Source organism: Tarenaya hassleriana, unplaced genomic scaffold, assembly GCF_000463585.1.
Source record: "Tarenaya hassleriana unplaced genomic scaffold, ASM46358v1 Cleome1, whole genome shotgun sequence".
NCBI classification, from domain to species: domain Eukaryota; kingdom Viridiplantae; phylum Streptophyta; class Magnoliopsida; order Brassicales; family Cleomaceae; genus Tarenaya; species Tarenaya hassleriana.
In genome coordinates, this window is record NW_010960187.1 from 8,851,586 (window position 1) to 8,867,322 (window position 15,737).

Here is a 15,737-nt window from a genome sequence, read left to right on the forward strand (position 1 = left end):
TGTTCATGATCATGACTCACAGGAGGCAAAGAGAAGCAACAAAAGCCAGAATGTACATCATTTTGGGGGAAAACCCAAGTATAGAACATCTTGTCAATGCCATTAGAGAAACTGAACACACTATGTCTACTTAACCAAAGGGTAAGTCTATATCCGTGACTTATGCACTGATTCATTATCTATATCCGGAGAAACAGGTTAAAGATATGTTTATGTTTTTGTAAATACTGAAGTTAAGGTACTTTAACAATCCATTAAGGTTTCTTATATATTGCATCAGGTACACTTACTGTTGAGAAAAGTAAATTCTTGAACCGGGAACGCGATTTCTGCTCTAGATTAGAGGCTCTAATGATCACTTCAGGGTACTGTTATATGGATTCAGAGTTCCATTCCATTGACTACATTATCCCTTGTGTATATACACATGTTTATAAAGCATAGATACATGCAATCGCATACTTGTGAATGACATTAGAGAAACCGAAAGTAAGACGACTCTACGTAAAGCAGTTAGCATACCCTAAAAGATATACGTTAGAATCCTAATGTTGGAGAAAGAAAGCAGATTTTCTAAACATGGATATGGAACAAGTAAAAGCAACCCGAGTGACAAAATCAATGAAAATAATTCACTATTATTTCAATGAAGATGAGAACAGGTGCATTACAATTTGAAAGCCGGGCATTATGCAACGACATCTGAAAGCCGGCAGCCTAGTGAATGCCACTAATGAAACCGAACAATAAGATGGCTCTGCAATACAACTATCGATATCTGAAGCAGATTTTCTCGAACATGGTTATGAAAATAAGAATATGCAGCTCCATAGACAAAACACAGATGAAGATAATACCTATTGATATCCGTTTATGCAAAACAACATCTCAAGCCGCGAAAGAGGCTTAAATTTTGTAATCTATGAACTTTTTCCCGTACCTGTTTCCTTGTTTCTCCATGGATTAAGAGCTTCTCTAATTGCCTGAGCTTCAGGAGAATCCTCATATGCACGTCTCTCTGCTTCCAAAACAGTGACTTTATCATCTGCAAATTGGGAAAATTTGACACTTCGATCAGTGATTCTTACCCAACATAGTTCAACACTCGTCACGGAGATTAAAGCTAGACGAAAAGTACAACTGATTGAAAATGTAGGAAACCCTAAACCCAAAAATAATTCTTCCGCAGAAAGTGAGAAAATCAACCACAGCCCAAGAGTGAACCTTAAACCCCCTAAACCCTAATCTTTCCAAAACCCATTTGACATAATTAAAACCAGTGATCGACTAACAGTGTATGCAGATTAGAGAGCATTGAAATCTATTAAATTCCAGCTACGAAATAGCGAAAAGAGATGAAACGTACAGAATCCAGTCTTGATCATGAAGAATTCCATGCCTCCGCCAACGAGAGCTGATCCGATTGCGATCTTCAAATACCAATCGAGAAATCTCGTTTTCATGACCTTCGCTAGGAAGTCGCTGCAAAGATTTACGAAGACGAATCAGTTTCTATGGCGACAGTGTGTTCCCGGTGAAAGGCTCAGAAGACGATGACCTATTTTTATTTTAATTTATTCATCAATAGCCCCGTAACTTTTATTATGTTTTATTTTCCACCCTAATTTCGCATTGAGTCAAGTTAACCCACCCATGTTTTCTAACGTTGTCGGTTTGTCTGAATCGCAAATAACTCCCCTTCATTAGTGGAGCCTAAATTCAAGGATCATGGAGACAGAAAAAAAAAAAAAAAAAAAAAACCTGAAACAGTTCCGCAGTCACAGGAGGTAAACAGTTCCAAAGATACAGGAGTTGGCGGTTTTAATCCCTATATTATGGGATCAAGAAAGTCTTCTTCTTGATTGATTAGTTCTTGGTTAATACGTTAACTTGTCCACAGAAGGAAACCATAAAAATTTAAAAAAAAAAAAGAAGAAAAATGGGAGATGCCACTTTCATTGACATCCTACTGGCGATCTTCTTGCCTCCTGTTGGCGTCTTCCTCGGATTTGGCTGCAAGGTATGTCTATATATGTATATATATATATATATGTGTGTGTGTATGTATGTATATATATGTTTTGTATGAGCATAGAACTGAGTTTCTTCTTGTTTTGGGGGATAACGGGTGTTACTGAAAAAAACATGAGTTGCAGGTGGAGTTTTGGATCTGTCTGGTCCTAACGTTATTCGGATATCTCCCAGGAATTGTCTATGCTGTTTATGTTCTCACCCATTAGCAACTCAAAAGATCCACCTTCCATCTTGCATTCTCAGATTCAAAGTATGTTTCAGATGTACCTTTCAATTTCTCTGTCTAATGAAAAGTTTGGTTTCAACCCGAATTTCATAATCTCCTCCAACCTGCAAATCATGCTCAATCACAATGCCAGCTTTCATGCTTTGCCCATCTCGCAGATCATTCATTACTCAAACCTCGAGGAGAAACCGATCAAGATTCAGATTTCTTATGAACACAAAAGATCAGTCCGAACACCCCCCAAGCCTTGGCTATTAAAACTATATATAAAGAGTACATAGGAAACAGAAGGGCCGGACCTCGAGCATATATGAGTTCTACAGCCATAGACAAGCGTTTCTACATGCGCAAACGCGATATAAGATCATAGTGTTATCTACAATACCCGATTATTCATTGGCTGCATTACAGAGTAAACCGATAAGCAGCCATTTATGCAGCTTCTGCAAGACCGATCTGCAGATTCTTGGAGTCGAATACCGTGTGATAGACCCCCATAAATACGTCACCGAGGATCCTGCAGTCACGGAGCGAGTTAAAAAAAAAAACCCGGACTAAACTGGAAAGAAACTTGCCAAAATCTGTAAGATAAGGGTTGTATTGTAATATACCAAATAGGACCCCTCGGTGGAGGCAAATCGAACGCTGAGAACCCGCTTATGCACATCTCGGCATAGCCTACTCCGGTTTTGAGAATGTACTGAAAACATCATTACAATCAGATGATGAGCTTATTATGAACAAGGCATTGTGTATATACATGTATGTGTGTGTGTGTGTGTGCAAGTGTATATATGTATTAACTCTTACCTGCTCTGGGGTGAGAGTGAAGGGCTTGCCTCCAATAGTGAATGTAACATCTGGCATGTTGTGGATGTTATTGCAGTCGATGATTGATTCGCCCGCAGGGCTTGGCAGGCTCTCGCAGAGCTGTTCAATTCAAACCACGAAACCCGGAATTTGAAGAACGGTTCTATCGAAGATAACGATGAGAATGGAATGGATGGAAGGAGAAAGAGATTGGGCAGATTTACCTGGTTGATGTATTCAAACACTCTCTCTTTAGTTTTGTTTTGCTTCAACTGTGTCTGAGCCCAGACAACAGCCATCTCACAGGCCGTGCATAATGGCGTATCTCCAACCGTATTATCTTTCTCAACCACTGTTTTGATGAGCGTTCTGCCCGCATCAAGATTGACACCGTGTTTTATCAATGTTAGTTGAAGAAACAGGGAAAAAAAGAAGAAAACTTGTTGTAAAGAATTCAGACACACTTGGGTTTGCTGAAAATGCAGAGGTCAAGCTGTTTACACACTTCACCGGGCTGTACCTGCAAGAAACATCAGAACTATATCGGTATAAAAATGCCGAAACACGAGGTTAGGACAGTAGAAAACGTACAAAACAGACGAGAAAACATACCCCTGAAACCAAGAGATTCCAAATCAGTTCTCCGTATTCAGAAACAACGTCCTTACACTCAGCGCTAATTACTCCCTCAGCCCCGATGGCGTGGTTGATTTGTGTGATCACAGTCTGATAAAGAAGAACATTTGGAGAGGGTTGGGTTTGCCAATAGAGAAAAAAAGACACTAGACTAGATGATTTGCCAATAGAGCAACAGCTTGGAGATCGAAAGATGTCAATTTCGTAGTGTAACTTATGGAGAGGGTCGGGTTTTTTCTTACAGTTGGACCAGCCAGAAGTGAAGTTCCTGAATCCATGATTGCAGCACAACCTTGTTCACAGAAACCTACAGAACAGCTTTCACCAGTTTCATGAGATCCTATTCGGCTTTCAAGTCAGAAATCTATATATCAACATAACAAAGATTAAACTTTACCGGTTGAGCTGTTTCCGACGAGAATGTCACCCAACTCAAACTAACATAATTGTAATAAAATGAATAGATGTTAACCAGTCAAGCTAAATCTTACAACCCAAGAAGACGTAAAGAGACATTTACAGGCAAAAAGTGTGTTTGCTCACTCACCTGCCAATAACCCTTTGTAGTAACAGGAACATAAGTGTGGTTTCCTTTGAAGTGTTTGGAATCAACACCACCAAACACAATCTCACCTCCTGTTTCAGCATCCGGATCACGGTTCAGCCAAAAGGAGAAAACCTGTTCCTTCACGAGCTCTTGATTCACCATGTTATACCTGCAGTAGAGCCACTGAATCACATCACATGATGTTTATGCAGAAACACGTCGTTAGACACAACGAGTGTGAAGACAATGTAATGATAGTTTGTGATGGAGGCGATGTAAGAATGTCAAAGATTTAGCCTCAAATGGATCCAGTAGAAAACCGCATCGATATGAGAATTGCATACCACAGCGGTACTGCGTTCCCGACTGAAATCTCCTGAAAACCTAACCCGACAATCCCATCGAACTTCGCAATCAAGAAAGTGAGACTTCCTTCCCGTGTAGCTTCGATGAATTCCTGATGGTAAGAAGATTCATGTAAAGCAGAAGCAAATTTAATAGGAAATAAAGTTGGAGATTGATGGTACACAAGCTAGACCTGATCCTTGACCACAAGATCACCAACTTTTACGTTGTCTTGACTGAAAAAACCAGAGATCGAGCCCGAGCCATAGCGTATTTGACACGACTTTCCTGAATTATGCATCAACCGAAGAACAAGACAATGTTAGAGATGATAATGACGAATTGTAAATCAATTAGATGAACAAAAAGTATCGGTAATAATCACCGTTCTCAGTGTATGTGCTCGATTTCCCTGACTTGTACTTGGAATGGAAATAACAGGCCAGCTGAAGAACAAACCAAACCAAACACATAAGCGAAAACCGTGTTCCAAGAAACGTGAACAAGTCCAAGGCAAGAACTTTCGAGTTCAGAGCTCACGGAGAAGTAGCATTTTGAAGACGGAACCCAGAGATTAGAACTGCCAGTGTCGAATATAACGTCAAACTCTTGAGGAGGTGTTCCGACACTGATGACTCCATAGTATTGTGCGTCCAAGTAGTTCTTAAGAATCACAATATCTTCTTTAGAATCACTTAAAGTAGCAGAAGATGGGTTCTTTGCATGCTTCAGCTTTCTGATCACTCTGTTTGCTCGGACATCGTCAAGCTCTAGTTGACGTTTCTTCAGACCAATGCGAAACAGATCACTGGAGGTTGTGGGGTGAAGCAAGGTAGCTAAGAGACATAGACAAATGACTTGTCGAAAGAGCTTTTGTCGCGTTTCAGAGGAAACCATCCTGTCAATTGCTTGAAAGTAAGAAACTTTGTTCAGTAAACACTCTATTTAAAGATCCATAGATCAGTATCTGATGCTCAAGGTACAGTTTAAGAGGAAATCAAGCTGTTCATCATTTTCCCAGTAAAAACCAAAGGAAACCCATTAACAGACACGATTCAGATGACTCAAAAACATAAAGATTGTATTCTCAAATAAAGAAAAATTCAAACTTTTTTTTTGTTGAAAAAACACTAGAATCTACCCGTCAATCAGTATCTGATGTTCAAGGTACAGTTTTAGAGGAAATCGATCAGTTATTCATCATTTTCCCAGAGAAAATCAAAGGAGACCCATTAATAGAAACGATTCAGATGACCCAAAAAACAGAAAGATTGTATTCTCAGATAAAGAAAAATCCAAACTTTCTTTGAAAAATCAATAGCATCTAGCGTTTGTCTATCCCTTCTCCAAAAAGTTTGCGTCTTTCTTCTTCTTCCCAACATAAAATCAAGTGAAAAAGGTCGCTCCTGGGTACTTTTCTTTCACAAGCTTTCCACTTTGCGCCTTTTCGAATTCATGAAAAGCATTATAACACAACCCAAGATTGTTCAATCAACAAAGACTAGTGCTGCTAATTGTTAATAAACCCACCCACTTAATCAGAGAGTGATTAGTTATCACATCAAGTAAACTGAAAGACGCAAGACAACACAGAGCTTCACACAGCACGAGTTCATGAGCTGTAACTGTTACCTGAACCCAAAGCAGCTCAAGAACATGAAAGAGATTTTTTTTTTCCAACAAAAAAAAAAAGACAAGAGAGAGATTCATGGGACAAACGCAAACCTAACTCGCGTTGGAGAGAGAAACAAGTGGATGAGATCAGGTAGCCAAAACCCAGAATGCTGGAGCAGACGTTAATGCCCTTCGCTTGCCCCGCTTTTTCTCATCTCTTCTCATCTACTGATATTTTCTCGAGACTTGGAAAACGACAATTTTGTTTATTATATACTTTTTTAAAATCTTTTTCTTGGGATAAATGCAATAAAGTCGCACTCCCTTTCTCTAATTTTCTTTCGCATTAGACCTTTTTTCAAGAATAAATATTAACTTAGCCCATTTCTTTTTTTTTTTTGTCAAATGACTTAGTCCATCTCTTGCAAAAATTACCAAAAATATTTATAAAAAAAATGGCCACTCATTCTATAACGTTGGATTATAAAGATCACAAGATCCATCACTATATTTGTCATGCTATGAGTTTACTATTATTGACAAAGATAAAACGATATTTAATTTTGAAATATTTCTTTAAAATTTCCATGATCTATCCCACTAAATAAAATTAATCTACTTAAAATAAAAATAAAAAAAATTTAAAAAAATATTTAATAAAAGTTTTTAAAAATATCGATTTATTATGATATAATATATTATTTAAACTTAATATTGGAGTGGATAAATGAAAAAGTATTTTTTGAATTTTGGATATTTTGATAAAATTTGAAATTTTAAACTTAAAAGTTTTTTTTGTATATATTATTATTATTGTATAAATTCAAATAAATAAGGTAAAATGGAAATATTTGTTTTCATTATCTCCTCCTGATCCGTCCCTTTTTTTTTCCACTAATAAAAAAAATCTGACAACGATGAATTCGACACCAACCATTGCATTTATTTATGCCATCTTGTGATTGGAGCTTACATTAAATGGTCCCATCCCGGCCACGTGTATCACGTTGATCCATATATTATTAATGGGCCAAGCCCATTCATCTGATATGAGGTTTAAAACGTTAGCCCATATACGGCCCATTTGTATGAGATGAGTCAAGTCCATTCATCTAATATAAGGTTTAAAACGTCGGCCCATATACGGCCCATTTTCTTATGAGATTTTGTTCAACGAATTCTCACACACAGCAACGTAAGCAAGCTTTACCGGAGACGAGAGAGATTCTCCGGCATCCGGTAACCTCAGCTCAATCTCCCTTCTTACCATTTTTCTATGAATTTTATTTTACTTATTTGAATTCTTTCGTTTTTACTTGCTTGGATCCGAAACCGTGGAGCTTCTGTTTCGGGGGTTTGAGATTGCCTCCAAAGTGTTCGATGAAATGACGAAATGAACATCTGTGTATTAGAAAACGTATTTCTTCGTTGTTTTTGTTGTGTTTTTATCTCTCGTCACTGTTTGATTGGTTTCATTTTAGAGAGAAGGATGGTTCAATTCTTGGGTAGAATTGATCGAAATGAGCTTTCTTTTTGTTTTTCCTTCTCATGTACATCTTCTTATACTTGCGCGGGGTTTTTTCGTTCATAAATTGCAAGTACCAAAAAGTTTGGATTTTGGGTGGTGGGTTTTAATTGAAGTGTAATCATTTGTGATAGTAAAGAGAGGAAGAGAATCAAGAGATGGCGTTGAGGCAGCTGTTGGGATGGTCAGAGGGAGACTTGATGAGATCAGATGCAAAACCATGCTCCAAATTGATGAAACAGACCGCTGCCATTTTCACTGTCGGTGGAGCTCTCGGTTTCTGGGTTCTCTGCAGACTTCACTATGGTTAGTTGTTCTCTCCTTCACTTCACTGCTTTCACCGAGCCGCTCCGATCGATATAAGTGTCAGTTCACTTATAGAAAATGTCTTTCTATTATTTTTCGACAATTTACTACATCTTTGTATGCTGGTGAAAAGACTATCCTATCTAAAGAAGCTATTCTACTTGCCTGAGCTTTCGAAGTTGACCATTTGCGTCATTTTGGCCACTTCATCAAATCTCCTTGAACATATACCGATTGCCATTGTGATTCTGTGTACTCCAAGTATGATAAGGAAATTCCATGCTGTCCATGATCGGACAGAATTGTCGTCTTTCGGAGATTAAGGGCTTGTATCCAATAGAAAGTTGCAAGTATGCTTCACAATTGCGATTATATGAATCAGGGAGTTTTCAAGGTGTGACCTAAAATAATCATTAAGAAATATAGATGATCTCGGTCTTCCTCCTTGTTCCGTTGAAGGAAACACAGGATGTGGACGTGGATATTCCTCATGGGAAGAATGGCTTGCCCATTGCCAGTTTGTCTAGTTTGTACAGAGTAGATGAATCTCACATGTCTTTTAGAACGCCAAAGGTTTGGCATACATGACCAAGAGTATTTGCCACATTTGGATTCCTCATTTTCCCGACGCATTTCTATTCCTGCTCTGCAACTGAATCAAGGAGTGACATGATCAGCCAGCTGAATGTTGTTCAGGTTCCATCTCACATTAGGTTTATGAATCCATTTCTTGTGATGGGTTTTGCTGCACGGTGCACATATGGATCGAACATGAGGCAAAAATCTCTTTACACACCATGGGTTGGTTGTAAACAACAACAAAATGTACATTCTCAAGACTCAAGAGACGGTGGCTAATGACGTTGTTGTCTGGTGAATGTGCAGGTCCAAGGATAACTGTGCCGAGAAGCCTGAGGTGGGCGGGCTGTGGAGCCGTGACCGTTAGTACCTCCACGGCTCTGCTGGTTCGTCTCTTCAGTCCGGAGTGCGAGCCACAGAATGTTGCTGCCTTTGACCTTCCCAACCAGCCCAAAGCTTCACTTCCATGAGTGTGTAACCAACCACTTCATATCTTTGCCCTTAAGTTTTTTTTCCCCCATTGAACTTCTATATGTATGTGAATTCATATGTATAAATAAACTTTACTTTTTATACAACCTTTTTTTGGGTACTTTCCAGTTTTATAATTACAAAGTAGTTAAGAATAAGAAATAAATTTGGTTCCATTTTTTTTATTCAATTTAATTGGATAAAATAGTTTTAATAATTCAATTAGATATTTTTTTCATTGAAAATGTTGATTGACGGTTTTTTTTCCCGGATGCTGGAATCGATTATAATATGAAGCACCCAAAAAAATTATTTTTTAATGGAATTTTCTTAATTGAAAAAGTGAAACAATAACTTAAAAATTGAAATATAAATGCTAGGAAAATAATAAAAACAATTTTTTTAACTTATTAAAAAAATTACTTAGATTTTTGTAAATTGTACTATTTTGGTATTTTTTAATAAAAATATAACAAATTAACATAGTAGGCCTAAAATAAAGGCCCAGGAGCATGGGCTTGGCATAGAATCCGAGAGACCTAGAAAACGGCGCCGTTCAATATGTCCGCCTAATCTTTGACGAAAGATGATCGTCTCACTTCTCACCCATCATCAAGTTAGGGTTTCGGAAACCCTAATTTCTGCAAACTCTCGATTGCCATGTCCGTGACGTCGACATCGACTTCGTCAGTTTCTGTAACTTCTCCGCCGGTGAGGTGCGACGAATGCGGTGCTAAAAATCCATGGATTAGACACACCGTACGCCTCCGGAGCGCAATGCGTGTGCTCTGCACGCACTGCGTCCTCCGCAACCACCCAACGTCGTTTTGCCCCTCCTGCTTCGCCTTCTACGACTCGTCTCCGCCGCATCCCTCTCGCAGGGTTTCCTGTTCCAATTGCTTCTCTTTGACCCACTCCCAATGCGCGGCCGACGCGAAACCGCCATCGTATCTGTGTCCGCCGTGTCGGAGTCCCGCCTCGTTCTCGTTCTTTGACCTCTCTGTTCGCAGCGACGGAGTCCCATTCATCGACAAACAGCTCGCCGACATCCTTCTCTGCGCCGCCAAGATCGCCGCCGCGTCCATGACTAAGGCCGTCTACGCCTTGAGATGCGACGCCGACCGGAGGGCTCGTGAGGCGGCGTTGGCGAGGAAGAGAGCGCGTGAGGCTCTCGAACACGTCGTCATGCTTGCCGGAAAAGAGAGAGCCAGGGCCGTTGTTCCACGGCTCAAGGAAGCCTCCGTCGAGCTCTCTGGCTCCGCCGCGAACCGGTCGGTACATGCCGATGTGATACCGAAACCGAGTCCGGTTGCGGCGGCGAAGAACGCGAACGGGACTGTGAGAGAAGGGGAGAGCTCTGCGAATGCTATGAATCCGGGTCAGATCAAGAGCAATGGAGATACAACGAAGGAGAGTCCGCAGAATGGTAATGTCAAACCGGAGGCAGATGCATCAAAGTGAAAAGGGTTTGATCTCAAAACAGGTACAAGGTTCTTGTTCTTGTGGGAATTTGTCTGATGGAAAGGCCGTGGCTTTTTTGTGGAACATGTGTCTGAGGACATAAGGGTTGTCCTTGTCGTCCATGATGATGATGGTACTGAAGAAGATTCATGGACTAGGCAAGATTCTGATTCAAAGTGGTGATCTTTGTCTTGTTCTTGGTCGTTGACTGTGTTTGGAATCGGTGGAGTTGTGTGGCCTGGCGTTTTCTTTATATATATATATATATATATGATTCTGATGATTCCGGAAATCTGAATCCAAAGTGTTGTGATGTGTATACATACGATCATAAATTCACCTGACGTCTTGAAGAGGAAAGTGTTTTTTTCCCGTAAATGCTTCTTTGTCCGAACCGAACCTATAAACAAAAAAAAAAAAAAATTCATCTCGATAAATGACGAGCTCGGACTGTAAAAGTTTGAATCTTGTCAAACCCATTTACACTCTTCCTCCCGTTGGCCCAAAAAGCTCAATTTGGGAACATTTTTTTTTTCTTACAATTGGAAATGGTCGGTCCAATTAATATAATTATAATCATCTTTTTTTAGGCCAAAAAATTAATAAAAAAGCATTTAGATATAAGATGATGAGTTGGGGAGATCTACAAATGACGGCTTTGGATATACGATAAATAAAAGCCCTCGGTTTGTTAGACTTTCTCTTTCAGGGAGATGGCAAACTCGACTCAGCAACCAACCTATATCTCATGCATTGTGGAGCTTCAATGAAAATATGAATAAAAATACATAAATAAGAAACTAACAAAATTTGATATACGATATCAAAGTAGAATATGATATTCCACGGAAATAGAAAACAGTATATTGTAAGATATGGAATTCGATTCATCATTTGGATTCAGATATAATTTTACGACTGTAATTATATTTGAACTAATTCAATCTAAAAATTTATTTGAGTATGATTTTTTTAAATGAATTAATAGAATCTCAATCGTATATAAAAATAATCCTCGAAAATGGGCAGAAAATTTTATATATATATATATATATTGTTCACATTTATTAGTCCTAATTTTTTACTTAATCACAACAACTTTTGCTGTTATGTTTTTTCCATGTAATAAAACAAACATCAATGGCGGCAGTAAAGACGCGGTCATCATCATCATCATCATCATCCTTCACAGAAACACAAGGGATGGGACCTTACGCATTTCCATTGCTTCTCCTCTCCGTGTACCCTCTAAATTCTGAGTATTTATACTATTCTGTTTTTTTTTTTTTTTCATTTTTTGTGTGAAGGTAGTGTAATGTGATGCAATGCAATGCAAGATATCTCACCACACCCAAAAAAAAAAAAAAAAGAAACTGAAACTTCATCACCTACCACTTGATAACTCCATTTCCTCTTCCTTTCCTCAATAACCATGGCACCAGATCTCACTGCCCACTTTCAAATTTTTCTCCTTTTTTTAATGGTTTGCTTTGTTCTTCATCACAATTTAAGCAAAGATTTAAAAAAAGTCCCCATTTGTTTTGGTTTCTCGCTATTGTTACTGTTGTTGCTTTGGTTACATGACAGCTCCTTGCCATCTTAGATCCGACAGTCCTTTCATTCTCCCCCAACATTGACTCTTGCCTTTCCAGAGAGAGAGAGAGAGAAAAAAGGTCCCGTCTTTTTATCTGAGCTGTTGATTTGGTTGAATTCTGGCATCTGGGTTTGGCTTCTTCTGTGTTGTTTTCTGATGGATTTTGGTGTTTTGTGAAATGGGTTTTGGATTTCAGCTTTTGTTTATTTTGGGATCTTGTTTATGTGTAATCTGCATTCAAAGATCTGAACTTTGCAGGTTTTGATCTTCCCTTTGCGTTCTTTGAGGTGAAAATTCGAACTCCCTCTCTCGTAAATAGTTGAATTCTGAATTTAAAAACAACAGGACAGGTAAAATTCAATGTCTTTATGCTAAGTTGCTTGACTTGTCTGATGCATTATTGGATTGCACGATTAATTTGCTGTCATATGCTCTGGGTTTTATGTTCTTGATTTTCTTGGGAACATGTCTTTCTCTGGGTTTATGGTTAACCCCTCCAATTTCTGTGGATAACATGGGGCCACTGAGCCTTGAACTCACATGATTTTCAGACCAGTGGAATCTTTCCGTCTGAAGATTCTAAATTGATGCTACATGTTATTGTCAGGGAATTATTCAGATTGAGGAACAATGGGTGGTCATCTGAAAGACCAGCTCTCAAGAAACAGCCATGTGTTTGGTCTTAAGCTCTGGGAAGTGATGGGATTAGCCGTTGCATTGTTCATCATAGCCATCCTCTCTGTTCTCTCGTTTTGTCTCACCTCGAAAAAGAAATCAAGAAGATCTATAACCAGTCTTCTTCCAGTTAGCCAAACCCCTCCTGTCTCCAAGGAGATCAAAGAAGTCGGAATTGATGAACATGACTCAGCAAGCAACGTTGCTCTTCTAACGATTCGTGACAAAGACAGTAAAGAATCTGATAAAGATTTGCTTCGTTTGGATGTGGGGAGGAGAAAGAACCGAGGTTATAGTCGGTCAGGATCATTTCGTAAACATTCTCAGTTGCAGTCAGGGGAAGAAGGTTTTTCGGGTGGAGCGATCAAACCTTCTTCTTCTTCTTCATATAATATGGCAGGTCCATCCCCTCTGACCGGTCTACCCGAGTTTACTCACCTCGGTTGGGGCCACTGGTTCACTCTGAGAGATCTTGAGTTAGCAACAGGCAAGTTTGCAAAGGAAAACGTTGTCGGGGAAGGTGGATACGGAGTTGTATACAGCGGAAAGTTGATCAATGGAGCTCAAGTCGCAGTGAAAAAGATTCTGAACAACTTGTGAGATTCTGAAAATTCTTTTGCTCTCATTTGGTTTTGTTCCTCTCTGCTGAGTTTTGCTGCTGCAAATGGATTATTTGTAGGGGCCAAGCTGAGAAAGAGTTCAGCGTTGAAGTCGAAGCTATTGGCCATGTTCGCCACAAGAACTTGGTTCGTCTTCTTGGATACTGTATCGAGGGTACACACAGGTAAAAACCCTCGAAAACTCGGGGGTTTTCTCCATAATTTGCTTTTCGTTTCCCAAGTTTTTCGGCTGCAGAAGCTTGCATATCTGACATTGACAACAATGGTGTTTCACAAACTGTAGGATGTTAGTTTATGAGTATGTTAACAACGGAAACCTAGAACAATGGCTTCATGGAGGGATGAGACACCATGGATATCTCACTTGGGAAGCTCGGATGAAAGTTCTCATCGGTACAGCCAAAGGGTAAGCCGACTCTTCTTCTCGTCTTCCATCTTCGTCTTTTTCTGATCTAAACACGGGTCCTTTCTGCAGTCTTGCGTATCTGCACGAGGCTATAGAGCCGAAAGTAGTTCACCGAGACATAAAGGCGAGCAATATACTAATTGATGACGAGTTCAATGCCAAGGTTTCGGATTTCGGCCTTGCCAAGTTGCTCGGTTCCGGGAAAAGCCATGTAACCACTAGAGTAATGGGAACGTTCGGGTAAGCAGGAATTCCTGAAAAAGCCGAGTAAGTACTCATACCTCGATTTCTCAACCCAACTTTACTGATTTCCCTGCAGGTATGTTGCTCCAGAATACGCAAATACCGGACTTTTAAACGAGAAGAGCGATGTCTACAGCTTTGGGGTTTTGATCTTAGAAGCAATCACTGGAAGAGATCCTGTAGATTACGGGCGTCCTGCTCACGAGGTGAGCGTGCTATATCGATGTTATTTTCCGTGATTCAGATCGGTATTTGATGACTTGTTATCTGGATCAAACTCATCTGCAGGTGAATCTAGTGGACTGGTTGAAGATGATGGTGGGGAGTAGAAGATCAGAAGAAGTTGTGGATCCAAACATAGAGGTAAAACCACCGAGGAGAGCGTTGAAACGTGCCCTCTTGACGGCTCTGAGATGCGTCGATCCAGATTCAGACAAGAGACCGAACATGAGCCAAGTTGTCCGTATGCTCGAGTCCGAGGAATATCCCATTCCCAGAGAGGTTAGTTCTGAACATAACCAGAAAACAGAACATGTCTGAAAGTTTATGCCTTGGATCCAACGTTTACGGGAAAAAGTGAACCGAGAGTGGGAAAAAACCGAAACTTTTCAGGACCGGAGGCGATCCAGAACTAACGGGGAGAGTATGGATATTGAATTGCAGAAGGAAAGCTCAGATACAGACAGAAGTAACTCGGCTTCAAGATCACAAAGCAAGAGACGATAAATCATTCATCCAAAAAAACTGATATTCTCTCATGCGGTTCTTTCTTCTGCAATTGTTTCCGGGTTCTCTTTCGGGTTTTCGTATTTGAAGAGTAGATGACAGATAGATATATGCATACATGTATGAACACGTTTTGTATATGGAAACCGGTTTTCTTAAAAAGACTAGTGGATTGGCGTAATAAAATCATTGTATGAACATGCTTTTTTCCAGCTGTAACGTGGATCTCTTCAGAATCATCTTTCGATTCTTGAAACGGAAAAGAACAGTATCGAAGCCAGCTAGTTCACAACCGTACAGTTCATCAGTTTCAGATAGCACTCCTTATCTCCGACATGTTGGATGGAGATTAAAACCCGAGTTTCGACCTGAGAAACTTGGTGAATCCAGGATTCAGAGAAGTGTCTTTGCTTCCTGGGTCGGTTTTTTTTTTTTCGTGAAGTCAGGTTGCTTGGCGTCCAAGGAAGGTGAAGGTATTGGCTGGCAGGTGCAGAAGCAGATAAGGGAACGCGATACTGCGAAACGCCCCTTTTCCAGACGCTATTGTGCGGTCTCAGGAAACACGTTCAATTATTTTATGATTACTAATTTAATCATTGGTCCCGTAGCTCAGTTGGTTAGAGCGTTGGTCTTATGAGCCGAAGGTCGCGGGTTCGAGCCCCGCCGGGACCAATCACTTGAGTTTTAACTTAATTATTTAATGGAAAACAAAATATTAATACGTTGACATATTTTTTTATTTAAAATTTCAAATAAAATTACGTTTCTTGGAAATAAATGTAAGGTACAATTTTTCTCCTATTAGATTGAGTTTTAGGAATTTCGGATCTGTTCTACTCTTAAGGCCCAAAATACTAATTTTTTTTTTTTGGAATTCACGTGACGAACCGGAGTTAAGTTACCACTCAATCCATGAAAG

The 15,737-nt window shown here is 39.6% G+C and overlaps 6 protein-coding genes and 1 non-coding gene across 17 annotated transcripts; 5 read left to right on the forward strand and 2 right to left on the reverse strand.

Annotated features, from left to right (window-relative positions):
• Positions 1 to 610: 610 nt before the first annotated feature.
• On the reverse strand, positions 611 to 1,528 carry LOC104820449. Its single transcript, XM_019202316.1, has 2 exons — positions 1,367 to 1,528; positions 611 to 1,045 (listed from the first exon to the last, which is right to left on the reverse strand). The coding sequence occupies exons 1-2, from the start codon at positions 1,461 to 1,463 to the stop codon at positions 921 to 923; spliced, it is 222 nt and encodes a 73-aa protein (XP_019057861.1). The 5' UTR covers positions 1,464 to 1,528; the 3' UTR covers positions 611 to 920.
• A 285-nt stretch (positions 1,529 to 1,813) lies between these two features.
• Positions 1,814 to 2,341, forward strand: LOC109117011 (hydrophobic protein RCI2B-like). The gene is made up of 2 exons (XM_019203452.1): positions 1,814 to 2,020; positions 2,157 to 2,341. The coding sequence occupies exons 1-2, from the start codon at positions 1,940 to 1,942 to the stop codon at positions 2,238 to 2,240; spliced, it is 165 nt and encodes a 54-aa protein (XP_019058997.1). The 5' UTR covers positions 1,814 to 1,939; the 3' UTR covers positions 2,241 to 2,341.
• Positions 2,342 to 2,484: 143 nt separating this feature from the next.
• LOC104820456 (aspartic proteinase A1-like) lies at positions 2,485 to 6,429 on the reverse strand. Of its 5 annotated transcripts, none has more exons than XM_010550901.1 (14): positions 6,324 to 6,429; positions 5,139 to 5,496; positions 4,984 to 5,044; positions 4,792 to 4,886; positions 4,598 to 4,710; positions 4,254 to 4,422; positions 4,104 to 4,143; positions 3,949 to 4,013; positions 3,683 to 3,796; positions 3,535 to 3,590; positions 3,295 to 3,439; positions 3,071 to 3,190; positions 2,872 to 2,960; positions 2,485 to 2,777 (listed from the first exon to the last, which is right to left on the reverse strand). In XM_010550901.1, the coding sequence occupies exons 2-14, from the start codon at positions 5,493 to 5,495 to the stop codon at positions 2,693 to 2,695; spliced, it is 1,509 nt and encodes a 502-aa protein (XP_010549203.1). In that variant the 5' UTR covers position 5,496; positions 6,324 to 6,429; the 3' UTR covers positions 2,485 to 2,692. The 5 variants fall into 5 exon arrangements, with proteins under 5 accessions (XP_010549203.1, XP_010549210.1, XP_010549215.1 ...); XM_010550908.2 differs by having other exon boundaries at positions 6,329 to 6,427; XM_010550913.2 differs by having other exon boundaries at positions 5,139 to 5,506; positions 6,324 to 6,422.
• A 935-nt stretch (positions 6,430 to 7,364) lies between these two features.
• LOC104820476 lies at positions 7,365 to 9,201 on the forward strand. 3 transcript variants are annotated; one of them, XM_010550927.1, is made up of 3 exons: positions 7,365 to 7,451; positions 7,877 to 8,043; positions 8,929 to 9,201. In XM_010550927.1, exons 2-3 carry the CDS (start codon positions 7,896 to 7,898, stop codon positions 9,090 to 9,092), a joined length of 312 nt encoding a protein of 103 aa, XP_010549229.1. In that variant the 5' UTR covers positions 7,365 to 7,451; positions 7,877 to 7,895; the 3' UTR covers positions 9,093 to 9,201. The 3 variants fall into 3 exon arrangements, with proteins under 3 accessions (XP_010549229.1, XP_010549224.1, XP_010549232.1); XM_010550922.1 differs by having other exon boundaries at positions 7,384 to 7,451; positions 7,872 to 8,043; XM_010550930.1 differs by lacking the exon at positions 7,365 to 7,451 and adding an exon at positions 7,521 to 7,629 and having other exon boundaries at positions 7,872 to 8,043.
• A 390-nt stretch (positions 9,202 to 9,591) lies between these two features.
• On the forward strand, positions 9,592 to 10,907 carry LOC104820490. Its single transcript, XM_010550940.2, has one exon. It carries the CDS (start codon positions 9,754 to 9,756, stop codon positions 10,552 to 10,554), a length of 801 nt encoding a protein of 266 aa, XP_010549242.1. The 5' UTR covers positions 9,592 to 9,753; the 3' UTR covers positions 10,555 to 10,907.
• Positions 10,908 to 11,768: 861 nt separating this feature from the next.
• Positions 11,769 to 15,037, forward strand: LOC104820498 (probable receptor-like protein kinase At5g18500). 5 transcript variants are annotated; one of them, XM_010550960.2, is made up of 9 exons: positions 11,772 to 12,227; positions 12,345 to 12,435; positions 12,756 to 13,419; positions 13,503 to 13,607; positions 13,727 to 13,849; positions 13,919 to 14,089; positions 14,169 to 14,298; positions 14,381 to 14,593; positions 14,705 to 15,037. In XM_010550960.2, exons 3-9 carry the CDS (start codon positions 12,779 to 12,781, stop codon positions 14,816 to 14,818), a joined length of 1,497 nt encoding a protein of 498 aa, XP_010549262.1. In that variant the 5' UTR covers positions 11,772 to 12,227; positions 12,345 to 12,435; positions 12,756 to 12,778; the 3' UTR covers positions 14,819 to 15,037. The 5 variants fall into 5 exon arrangements, with proteins under 5 accessions (XP_010549295.1, XP_010549262.1, XP_010549277.1 ...); XM_010550975.2 differs by having other exon boundaries at positions 12,407 to 12,435; XM_010550993.2 differs by having other exon boundaries at positions 11,769 to 12,435; positions 14,756 to 15,037.
• Positions 15,038 to 15,416: 379 nt separating this feature from the next.
• TRNAI-UAU lies at positions 15,417 to 15,490 on the forward strand. Its single transcript has one exon. It is a non-coding gene; the product is annotated as a tRNA-Ile (tRNA).
• Positions 15,491 to 15,737: the final 247 nt, after the last annotated feature.

Bases quoted from the DNA above. Each gene is read 5' to 3' on its own strand.
- LOC104820498 (XM_010550967.2), top strand. From the start codon at position 12,779: ATGGGTGGTCATCTGAAAGACCAGCTCTCAAGAAACAGCCATGTGTTT. The intron at 13,420-13,502 runs GTGAGATTCTGA...GATTATTTGTAG, and splicing joins AAAAAGATTCTGAACAACTT to GGGCCAAGCTGAGAAAGAGT. The intron at 13,850-13,918 runs GTAAGCCGACTC...TCCTTTCTGCAG, and splicing joins CTCATCGGTACAGCCAAAGG to TCTTGCGTATCTGCACGAGG.
- LOC104820490 (XM_010550940.2), top strand. From the start codon at position 9,754: ATGTCCGTGACGTCGACATCGACTTCGTCAGTTTCTGTAACTTCTCCG.
- LOC104820476 (XM_010550927.1), top strand. From the start codon at position 7,896: ATGGCGTTGAGGCAGCTGTTGGGATGGTCAGAGGGAGACTTGATGAGA. The intron at 8,044-8,928 runs GTTAGTTGTTCT...GTGAATGTGCAG, and splicing joins TCTCTGCAGACTTCACTATG to GTCCAAGGATAACTGTGCCG.
- LOC104820449 (XM_019202316.1), bottom strand. From the start codon at position 1,463: ATGAAAACGAGATTTCTCGATTGGTATTTGAAGATCGCAATCGGATCA. The intron at 1,046-1,366 runs GTACGTTTCATC...CCCAATTTGCAG, and splicing joins CATGATCAAGACTGGATTCT to ATGATAAAGTCACTGTTTTG.
- LOC104820456 (XM_010550899.1), bottom strand. From the start codon at position 6,256: ATGTTCTTGAGCTGCTTTGGGTTCAG. The intron at 4,144-4,253 runs GTGAGTGAGCAA...CAATTATGTTAG, and splicing joins CTACAAAGGGTTATTGGCAG to TTTGAGTTGGGTGACATTCT. The intron at 3,797-3,948 runs GTAAGAAAAAAC...CTTCTTTATCAG, and splicing joins CACTTCTGGCTGGTCCAACT to ACTGTGATCACACAAATCAA.
- LOC109117011 (XM_019203452.1), top strand. From the start codon at position 1,940: ATGGGAGATGCCACTTTCATTGACATCCTACTGGCGATCTTCTTGCCT. The intron at 2,021-2,156 runs GTATGTCTATAT...CATGAGTTGCAG, and splicing joins TCCTCGGATTTGGCTGCAAG to GTGGAGTTTTGGATCTGTCT.